We start from the raw sequence: 11,355 nt of genomic DNA, 5'->3' as shown, positions 1-11,355 counted from the left end.
CAGCAGCATGCGCCACATGCGTCCTCACCCACGACCCACCGTTCCCTGAACCCCGCCGGAACACATCACGTGCAGGTTATTTGTGAAATTTGTGAAAAATATTGTATAGACACTACAGAATGTGTTTTATGTGACGACAATCTACTGAATCAACTCCGCTATAACTGCTGTTTATAGTCATATGTGCGATGAATTTAAAATGCCTCAATTATGTCGATGTACAATCAAATAAAATAAATGACGTGCTAAAGTAAAAAATCTGAGATGGAATTATTGCCATTTCAATGACTTTAATAAGCAAAATAGGAAACGATTTCTTCCAAAAACAACCCCAAAATAAGACAAAACAGAAACCAGCCTGAATGGAACAGTTCAAATTTAAGAGTTTACCTATATTATTCATATAAACAGGATTGAAAATTGATCCCCATCATGTCAAAGTACATGGAAATGCTGAAAACAAAACAACAACCCGCTGCTGCAGTTTCAGTTCGATTTCAACACAGTTGAATCAAGAAAACCAAAGATTGATAAATGCATGACTTTTCAACAATACTTTCAAATGCAAGCACCATGCTTATTCGATATGATCTGACAGTCTGTTAATTTAAATCATTAAAATAAAAAACTTTATGTAACTATGCATCTGGCCAGCAGAACCAGAATCATCAAATAATAATACAACAAAATCAAATCAGCACGTAATAACATAAAAAAAACATTTTCATTTTGAGCATTTGCACCACCTGAATCCCCTTTTTTCACTGACCTGCAGAAAAAAAATCAGGAACACACGACATTGACAAACTTTGCATCACGACATATCTAATAAGAAATATGCTGCAATACAATCTATAAATCTTTAATGCGTTGATTATGCTCCACGTGGCTGGCAGTTTCTTTTTATTCCCTTCTTTTTTTGTTTTATTCCGATTCACAATTAACCAAACCACAAGGAATTATTTTGGGTAAAGGGGGTGCAAATAGCACGTAAATTTTTAAATATTATTGCCTGTCCAAATTTTCACCCTGAGTGTGTTTGTTAATGAGTAAATAGATAATTGTGTAATCTGCGTCCCCCAAAAAAGATAACGTCGCATAACCTCGTAAATAATTATTTTTGCACTTCATTCCTAAAGCATCAAATTGTTTTCCTGGAGGGGGGTCTGTGCAAATGTCAAAATGAAAACTTGCAACAACAACAAGAAAATAAAAAAAATAAAAAATCATCATCCAAAAGTGTACTCGCCATAAAGTTTGTTGTTGTTGTTGTTCAATTCAACAGACAAACATGGAACAAAAGTGCACTCTTCTCTCAGTCAGTCCCGCAAACGAGAAATGATAATAGAACGTAAAAAATATAAATGAGAAACGTAACACAAAGACTGAAAGAAGTTCAATCCAGCCTCCTCGATCTTGTGCAGTTTTGCGGTTGCGTAATATTTACAAGCCCGAATATCCCCCCACCCAGCCCCGCCAGCCGCGAGCATATGACGCTATATGATGCTGCACAGGCAGTCCTGCTGTTCTGTCCCCGCTGCTTTTCTCGAACCCTCCCCAAAATCTATATGGAGAAGCGCAGATCAACAACATGCTCTTATTAATATACACGAGATGATGAAAGTACAAAATAGAAATTATTACCATACATGTCCAGCATGCAGGATTAATATTTAATGCATGTTTTCGTTTGTTTCTCTATATATTGGAATATAATAACCAAGCAGGCAAGAAATCAACGAGATGTTGCATAAAACGTACTCCCCGGTGACGGGTTAATCGACAGATTTGCATAAAGTGGAGTCTTGCTTGTATTCGTTATGTTTGTTTTTTTTTTTTTCACGTGAGAAATGATTCTAGACGTCAGGCCTTCTTGTTGAGTCTGCATGCTCCACCATTTAAAAGCAAGATTATGTGGCTAAAAGCCCCCAAGGAGGGCCAAAGTTCATCAGGTCGTGTTTTTCTCGTAGGAGGGAATTGAAAAGTGTTCTCAACGAGCAAGTCTAGTATACAAAGATGCTGACACGACACCTCGGTGGACGCCTAGATGGACACGTGATTAGACAAGGAAACTCGCAGGTGTTAATGTGGATATAATTGTCGCTCCAGAGTCCTAAATGGTTTCTTGTCCGTGTTATCATCAGTCAATTTGTGTTCAAGGTGGATGCGATCTCTTAGTCGTCCGTGGTCCCGGGAAAACAACTCACATGAAGAACTCTGGCGAGGAGGGATTGTCGCTGGTCGAGCCCGCCTCGCGGAAGCCGCCGCTGGGCCCCGAACCGGAGCCGGCGAGTTTCTCGCATTTGAGTTTGTAGGCGTCCCTCTCCCTGGCCAGGCGGCTGATCTCCGCCTTGAGCTGCTCCACCTGGTTCATCAGCTGCGTCTTCTCGTTCTCCAGCACGTGTTTCTGCTGCACCCGCTTGAACCGGCACGACTGCGCGTAGCCGCGATTCTTCAGGGTCCTGCGCTTCTGCTTGAGGCGGATGACCTCGTCCTTGGTGAAGCCGCGCAGGTGTCTGTTGAGCTCCCGCACCGACATGGACACCAGCTGGTCGTCCGAGAAGCGCTCCTCCACGCTCAGCCCGCCACCGACGCCCGCCGAGCCGTGGTGCGCCGCCGACTGGCCCAAGTGGCCGTGCGGGTGGTGGTGGTGGTGGTGATGGTGGCGATGGTGGTGGAGCGTCGGGTGGGCCTCCGGGGACATCGGGGACGGGCTGTCGGGGTCCTGGTTGTTGTTGCTGTGATGATGATGCTGGCCGTGCGGGTGGCTGTGCGCTCCCGGGTGAGCTGACAGCTCGTCGGCGTGGTGGCCCATGGTCCCCACGTACGGGTGGTGGTGCTGCTGGCCATGGCCGTGGTGGTTGTGGTGGTGATGCGGACCCCTGTAGCCTTCGAAAGCGCCTTGCTGCTGCTGCTGCAACTGCTGCTGGACGTGCGGAGGCGGAGGGTGGCCGTGGGTCGTGGCGCCGATCAGGGCCTCCACCGCGTCCTCGGGGGTCAGGCTAAGGGTCTGGGGGTCCATCTGCTGGTGGTAGCCGCCGCTGGGCAGCCAGTACAACTCCTCCAGGTGGTTCTTTTGCTCCGTGGGGCTGAAGCTGGGCGACGACGGGACTGAGCTGCAAGGCGTGCTGATCGGCGTGGACGAAACGGAGCCTTGCGGTTGGAGGCGGTTGCACTGACGCACTCCTCCGCGTTCCAGACCGGCCAAACCCTCTTTCTTGACGTCAAACTTCATCAGGTCAAAATCGTTGACATATTCTAGAGCCAGAGGGCTGCTGGGTAACTCCGGGCCCATGCTCAGCTCTGCGCTCATGCTGCTGTCGCGAGTCTTTTGCAGGTGCGCAAAGGAGCTTGCGAGCGTCGCCAAAACGGATTTGTGAATCAGCGTCTCCTCTCTCCTTTCTTGTTTCATGCAATAGTTCTTTTGGTTCGTCCAGCGCTGCGCACTGACTTGCTGGAGCATGAAACACCTTGAGGAAAAAGTGCAGGAGGAGGAAAAAAAACTTTCAGACTAAGCTCTGCTTACTGTTTGCATCATGTAGACTTTTGCTCTGGCTTTGACAACCAGGCAGGAGGTTGAACGAAAGCAAGCGGCCTCAATGCACAAGCAGTCTCTTCAGTAGATGTGCGTTCACAACAACTTTCAAAACAGCAATAAGAACAGGAAAGAAATACCAAGTTTGCTCGCTGAGACGGGAACCAGTCCTCGTTGCACCTTCTTGGTAAGTCCTCTTTTTCTCCAGGAAAAATAAAAAGAGCAAGTGAGCAGATTAAATAGGGCGTCTGATTTTCGCTGAGAAGCAGCTTTTTCCAGCTCTGCACCGCAGAGATTTCACGCGTCTCTCTCGCGCTTTCTCTCTCTCCTCAACTCTAGTATCAAGCAGACTGCGCTCGCAGCCAGCCTGAGCTTTATGCTTATAGCGCGCGGTGACGTGCGCCCATAGGCGGGATCCGTGGCACGCCACCCTCCAATGGGAGCCGGACTCTGACTTGAAATTGAGGAAGGAAAAAAAGGAGGCGGAGGAGAGCAAGGGACAGTCAGCTGACCAGGCGGCCAGAAGGTCGGACGGCGCCACTAACGCTATTTAGCTTCCCTATTTTCTCATCACCTTCAAAAATCCTTAATGAGGTCCAGTTGGGCTTGTGCTGTAAGATGACAAGTCCTCATGAACATTCAAGGTGACAACGACAGGCAGCTCAAATTTGGACTACAAATTTCCCCCTGCATTTAGCGAACTCCTATGCAATTATTGTTTTTTTGGTATTCTGGCAAGTCAGCACCATGACTACACAAATTAATGAATCGCATTTTATATTGACATAAAAATACCTATCTACATACATATATATGTACCAATGTGTATGCGAAATATAGTTAGTGTGTATAAATACACACACGCACATATAGTATATAAACACACACTCACACGAACACCCCCCCCACACACACACACCTAGAGTACTGTATAGTAGCATAAATTACCTAGTCTTGAATTACCCTTATCTATCTATCTATCTATCTATCTATCTATCTATCTATCTATCTATCTATCTATCTATCTATCTATCTATCTATCTGTACTTATAGTCACGTATTAATTAACAATTAAATGTATTCAAGTCTCATTAGTGTGGGTGGTGATGTCCCAGCCCTCCTCTTGGCTCGGCAACGCAGTGAGTCCAAGTCAGGCTCAAGTCTGCCCCTGCGTGGGCAACTCGAGCACCTGTTTTGCAAGATGTGTGGATTCACTAATAGTGCATTTTATTTCGTTCTCTCCCCGATATATTTCATGCTTACTGGATTTCAGTTCATAGGTGTCACGCCCGTTGCGGGATACCTTGTCTTGTCATGACGTCGCGTCACTTATAACATTGTTTATGATGTATGCGCAAAAATGTGACTTTAAAATAACATACATGTAAATAAGTCAATTAACTGTATTAATGTTATCTTTATGTCCATCGACATTCCCACGCGTCAAAGTACCCGTGACAAAAAAAACATATTCAAACAGGCTTCCAGCTGTCATTGAAAAAGAAAGGGTAGTTTGTTTGTTTTTAAATGTATAAAATAATTCGAGTATGGTGAATTTCAATGTGTCACTAATTTCGTAAAAAAAAAAGTAGCTATTACATTAGATAGTGTTGTTAATCTGATTAAATTTTATAGGGCTGTTAATTTTCGCCACTGTTTGAATTGCGTGGAGTGTCCAAGCGATAATTAAATCACGCACATGCATTTAATCAAACATGACCTCAGATACTATAAAAAATAATTTATGGAAATTCATTGATAAATTAAGTATGTCATTTCAAGATCCAAACCATGAAAATAGAATTTGTAAAATACCCTTAATATTCCCAATATCTTTTCAAATTATCAATCTGTTGTAATTTATTTTTGTTGATAGTAGAAAATTATCAACATCAGAAAATGTTATAATGAACACAACACCACCGTTAATTCAATCTTATTACGCTTATAACAACAAACATTGACGCACAAAACAAGTCAAGAAAATTAAATTTATTCCAGGCACCTGCGGGGGAGCGAATAAAACGACCGAAGAGCATCGAACCGATGTGAGCAGCCCTCAGACGTCCTCCCCGACCAGGCCGAGCCGGCGGCGGCCCAGTTGCAAGTGTGGTCCTACACGTTCCCTCCTTCGCGAACTCCGGTCTAGCGTACGCGAGCTGAAGTCGGCTCTCCCGCTCCACTAATAACAGGGGTCGTAATGGAGGGACCAGAAGTAAAAAAAAAAAAAAGCGTTGGTGTCAGCATCATATCGGTGGTTAATGATCTATTAAGTGATGTGTGTGCTTCTGGGCAGCGCGGAAAAGTGTCGATGCTTGCTTATTCGCCTCCTAATGAGAGTCCCGTCCTACGGATTTTAGGAATGAAAAGCACGAAAAGAAATCCGCCTTAATTTTTTTTGCATTGAACAGTTGGGGCTGCGGAGGCTGCGGCTCACATTCGACATCTTGCGACTGAGCGGCTCACATCGCACTTGTGCGGTGTCACACCTGTAACACGAGGCCCGGGGCAGCCACGATGGATCTCTGATCCGGTATGCACACATCTGTGCACACCTGCGTCAACTAACTTTTTGGATACGTTGCAAGGAATACATTCGATCCATTTTCCAGTCATATTTTGCACGCTTGAGTGCGTTAATGTATAGACGCCTCATGTGGATTGACAACGAGCAGACACCCGGAGGAAGCCGAGTTTCCAGGCCGAGTGACGGACAGATGAACCACGAAGAGCTTTCACGTGTGGGAGTTTTAATTCAGAAGTGGACATAACGGGTAAAACTTTGGATTGCATTTGATTATTTACTACAACCAATCACTATACAAAATTATTCGCTAAATTCCAATGATTTTCATTGCATGTGGATAATTATTTGCAAAGATAAATCACTCAAATAACAACTTGCATGCTTAAAAGTTTAGCTGAGTCCTTTTGCATCACCGTTTTAATTGGCCATTAAGAGCGTGTACTTACTCAGGCATTCTTGTTTACTCCAGACTGATCGACTATCTATGCGAAAACATGCATTATTAAGTCGCTGTCTGTGTAAATAGGGCGAGTCCAGCCTGTGAAGGAAGCCAACTGCAAGCCGCATCAGACCTAATTGACACACACCAACCACTCTTACAGGACCAACACGAGGTGAGATAAGTGCAAATTCTGACAAACTCATTAATATAGAACGCGTTTCGATTAAACAGTGAAGATAATTTGTCTTTCTTTTTTCTTTTTTTAACCAACTTTTGCTTCTTCTGTTGCTGCCACCAACTCAGCGATTGTCCATCAGTGTTGTATAGCGTTCGCATAAACAAGCTTTAGTTTATTTCTTGTGCCTGGGCGCCCCTGGTGGCACGTTTGTTCATTACTAGCACTTTTATGATGAGCACTGCAGAGACGCAGCTCCAACTTCACAACAAGGCATCCTAGCCATGTTCAATTTACACCACAAAGATAGGAGGGAGGTATAAAAATATGATGGGTGATTTTGATCTTAAATTTCTCTGCTGGGCATTCCATAAATTTGAAAAGGAATAGATGTCACACACCTTTGGACTTGTAGAAACAAAAAGCACTTGTAGTTCTTCCACAAATATACATTGCATAACAATCTGTCTTCATTTTTCTATCTTTGGGATCCTATCACAAATTTGGTGTAGATAAACATTCATGGCTATGCAGTGAAATAAATTCCAATCTTGATTTCAATATTCAATTCTGGGCATTTTATTTTTTTGAACAATCACATTGCTCATGTGCTGTCCGGAGACAAAATTTGTCTTCACCGACAGGTTGATGGGATAACATCAAAACAAAGCCTTTTTAATGACTCAGTGTTCTATGTGACGATGCTGTGAATAGAAAGTGTGAGTACAACTCTTTCCTGGGCGCTATAGCTGACTCCAGATCCGTTTGCATGTGTGATCATGTGGCTGTGAATGATGCCCAGGTGGATGTGTCATGCTGGCATGTTATTTCATGACCTGTGTGTGGTGAGTTTGAACAAGAGCCTTTGTAGGGAATTCAGACATCCAAATACATGATTAAGATAATTTCAGGGAAATGTGAAAAACAGAGATACATGTAGTGCTAAATTGGGCAGATATTGCATTAAATCGTTTTTCATCTTTCAAGGCGTGGCTAAAACGGCACCTGGTGACACATTTGGGTGTCCAGCATGAGTCGCTCCTCCACTACTCTATAAGAACTTAAAGCTGCCCAGTGTCTTTACCTACAATTACCCGGTGTGATATATTCAAGCCACAGGAGGCTTTACATAGATATAATTTTTGGCTCAAACATTTTAGAATTTTTATGCATAAGAAACTTGCTGGAGGAAGTAATGTGTTTCAGCTGGCATGCCCATAGTGTATTCATTTTAAATACTTGCCACTTTTACTTGACTTTTAAAATAATTCAAATTGGGCCACATTGCAATGTACAACACATGCAGTGGTAGATTGATACACGTGAGCTGAATGGTGGCAGGTGACTCAACATACTTCATGTCATACAAGTGATTTGGCAGATAACACATAACCATAAATATTCAGAAAAAAAGTCTTCAAGCTGTTTATTGTCAATCTCAGCAAACGGGTATTGCATCTTATGTATTTAAAGCCACCATAAAACCTCAAATACCTGAATGCTAGATAGAATGGTAAAAAGGTTAAAAATCATCATCTATCATGTGTTTGAAACCTTTTAAGCAATGGACATCTGAACAGTAATGTTGCTGGGAGACCTTATAACAATACTTATATGCATATATTCTTTATCCCTTGAGAAGATCTGCCAATATTAGTGGCACACAGATGAGCTAAGAGGAAATGAGATGTCTTAAAGAAAGTATATCAGCCAAGGCATGTCTACCAGAATGAGCTCACAATTGAAGGAGAATGCGTAACAAAAACGGTTTATTTTTTTAAAAGGATTTTTGAATCATATAATTATAATATGTTTTTATAAAGTGGAATGTAGTTTATACTGTACCAAAACTTTTTCTGATTATGCTTTTGTTTTATGTTTTAAAGTTATGTGGAGGGCACTTTCAGATGTCATCATGTGTATGCTATCTCATTCAAAATTAGACCAAAATTAGAACTTTTTTGTTAAAGATCAAAGATCTCTCCCCTGTAAATCTGAAAAAATATTCTTGTATTGTTTCCATTTAGGGGGATAATGTAGGCCCCCTATTTTCCAACCTATCAATTTTATGTTGATTTTATATTGATGATATTTGATATTTGATGACTGATATTTGATTTTGGATTAAAGTATTTGAATGCCCTCTCTCCATTCTTCAAGGTCGCTCTCCCCTCATGTCGACCCTGCCCGGCCGGCTGTGGGGGTCACCTCCTCGCCTCGACACTCTCTCACCCCTCTCCTCCGGCCCTGGCCCTGCCCACCCCGGGTCATTTATCATGAAGCAGGAGGGGAGCCCGCGGGCCTGCAGGCCCCTGTCAGCCACTGCAATCGCCTCTTTGTGGCTCCCAGCAAACAAGTGTCGGATCAGCAAAAGTCTATTAAAGCCTGGTGGGCCTTTCTCAGCCAATTGGGTCCGGGTCAGTGAGCCGCTCTCCTCGCTGCTCCGAGAGCTCTTTGTGTCGCTGCTGTTCGCTGACACAGATCCCCACAAGATTAATGATTTTTAGCAGCCACTTGGTTCTTATTCGCAAGAGTTCTACCCTGTTTCTTTCTTTTTGCCATTTCTTCACTCCACTTGTAATGCTTCTCTTTTCTTCCTTTAGACCATTTCCCATATTCCATCTGCTTATTTGTGCCGCTCAAGCTACCACAGTAGGCAACAGGTGAGTATGGTGCTCTGTATAACACACCCAGCTATGTAAACTAGCTATGTTGCCCACCAACAGGAAAAATATATTATTGCACTGAATATATATATATATATATATATATATTAGGACTGTCAAAATTAAAGCGTTAACTCAGGTTAACTAAAAATTTTTTAACTCATTTAAATATTTTAACTCAGTTTGGTTTACCTCAAAAATAATTTGCATACTTTGCACATATTGTGCCATTATAGCTGTACATCTTTGGCACGTCTCAGAACCAAAACACCGTGTTCAAGTTACCACAGGGCCTTGCAAACCAACACTGCTGGAGTGTGGCGCTTGCGGGCAGTTTTGAGAAATGTTTTGTCGAAAAATGCCTGCAAAGATCTCTCCATTTAGATCGTATTCAAGAATCAAAGAACGCTATTAGAACAGTCTTTGAATCAAATATACTTCATATTTTGATGATTTTGCATCAATTCCAAGATATCTCTTACAAGATTTGCAAAATATAGTAGTTGAAAAATGTGATTAATCCGATTAATCATGGAATTTCTTTGTGATTAATTAGTCAAAAAATGAATCACTTGACAGCACTAATATATATATATATATATATATATATATTTATTTTTTTATTTTTTTTAAAATTTGATTTCCCAACAGCTGGAGCCGTAACAAAGCGGCGCTTTCCATATTGTGTAATATAAATTAGCTATAAATCAGTGGGAAATTAGAAGGCAAATTAAAATGGCGCAGGATGCAATTCACACACCACAATGTTCCTTAAAGACAGTATTGATGTCTGGTATTGGCAACATTCACAAGTACCCAATCCATTGAAATAAGGCTTAAATTGGCCCCTATATCTACTTACACAGCCCTAGTCATTATCCCCACCAGCGGATTGCTACTAATGCCTAATGAATCCAAAGCACGTTGATAACCAACTTTCCACTCTACATTACAGTGCTGGCAGTCATCGTCACGGCGAGCCTCAAGAGGCTCAGAGTAATTTCAAATCTTCTAGCCGCCTCTCACCAGTTCCATGTTGGTCATGTTCTCAGTGTTGTTTCCAGTAATTACTGCAGGTTAAGTGCACGTCCCGGAGCCCGGTGGAGGCAGCTCTATCCCTCACCTGGGACATGACTCAGCACGGCTCGGGTCATCCGGCCATTTCCCTGACCACTGGACCACACCCAGCCTACTCTAAAGCCGCAGGAGCAGCTCTCATGTTCACTTACATCATGTAATGTAAAAGCAGTTTTATTTACTGGCTGATTGTTTCCTGAAACACAGCCTCAGACCGGCATCCGTAACAATTTAACATCTCCTGATATGTGTGCTGATTATAACCCCCTCCGCTATTGAATTGTATATGCTGTACATATCTGGATAAAGCTACAAATACAATTGATTGTAAAATCAAATACCCGTAAGGGGTCGAGTATAATTGCAAGTCTAAAATGTTTAGTAGCTTAGAAAACCTTTTTTCTGGTTTGTTTTTAGTCACTGGAAAAAACATTTGCTGCTTTGGTTTTTGATAGATAGACGGACTGATAGATAGATAGATAGATAGATAGAAAGATAGATAGATAGATCCTTTTTCCGCACTGCATATTCTAACTACGGTCGTGCACGGGCATGTTGGATGTTTGCAAAGTCCAACTTTTCACAAAGTCGCAACAACCGCTGTGGTCAACACTGACGTTAACGAAGCGGCCCCGGCTAAAAGCAACATTCACAAAGACCACCTCCAGGATTCTGCCCACTCGCACCGCAACGCTGATGGCTGCAAGCGGTCGCGGACACTGACATCGCTTAACAGCATAGAGCCGCATTCCTGGATGGCAAGAAGCTGATTTTGTTCTGGTAAATTGGTCTGTTTAGCGACTAAAGGCTAATTGCTGCCTTCAGCAGTGTTATTACGTGTAACACCAGCGGAGCAGCACCTTTCTATCGTAAATTGTCAGGTGTGCCGGGAGTATGTCGTGAAATATGCTCTGTCTGCTCAGCAAGGTTCAA

At 42.7% G+C, this 11,355-nt stretch overlaps 1 protein-coding gene and 1 long non-coding RNA gene across 3 annotated transcripts; one reads left to right on the top strand and one right to left on the bottom strand.

Moving 5' to 3' along the window:
- Nucleotides 1-270: 270 nt before the first annotated feature.
- mafba (MAF bZIP transcription factor Ba) lies at nt 271-3,876 on the bottom strand. The gene is made up of 2 exons (XM_088291463.1): nt 3,676-3,876; nt 271-3,470 (listed from the first exon to the last, which is right to left on the bottom strand). The coding sequence occupies exon 2, from the start codon at nt 3,461-3,463 to the stop codon at nt 2,204-2,206; it is 1,260 nt and encodes a 419-aa protein (XP_088147589.1). The 5' UTR covers nt 3,464-3,470; nt 3,676-3,876; the 3' UTR covers nt 271-2,203.
- Nucleotides 3,877-5,949: 2,073 nt separating this feature from the next.
- LOC148340644 (uncharacterized) lies at nt 5,950-11,130 on the top strand. 2 transcript variants are annotated; one of them, XR_015842567.1, is made up of 4 exons: nt 5,950-6,309; nt 6,589-6,676; nt 8,840-9,342; nt 10,410-11,130. It is a non-coding gene; the product is annotated as an uncharacterized LOC148340644 (long non-coding RNA). The 2 variants fall into 2 exon arrangements; XR_015842566.1 differs by lacking the exon at nt 10,410-11,130 and having other exon boundaries at nt 8,840-9,420.
- Nucleotides 11,131-11,355: the final 225 nt, after the last annotated feature.

The sequence above is a fragment of the Idiotropiscis lumnitzeri genome, chromosome 3, assembly GCF_059441095.1.
Source record: "Idiotropiscis lumnitzeri isolate Australia: NSW breed Sydney's pygmy pipehorse chromosome 3, RoL_Ilum_1.0, whole genome shotgun sequence".
In the NCBI taxonomy this organism is placed as follows: domain Eukaryota; kingdom Metazoa; phylum Chordata; class Actinopteri; order Syngnathiformes; family Syngnathidae; genus Idiotropiscis; species Idiotropiscis lumnitzeri.
The sequence above is the reverse complement of the archived record's forward strand: the minus strand, read 5'-3'. Positions and strand labels throughout refer to the sequence as shown.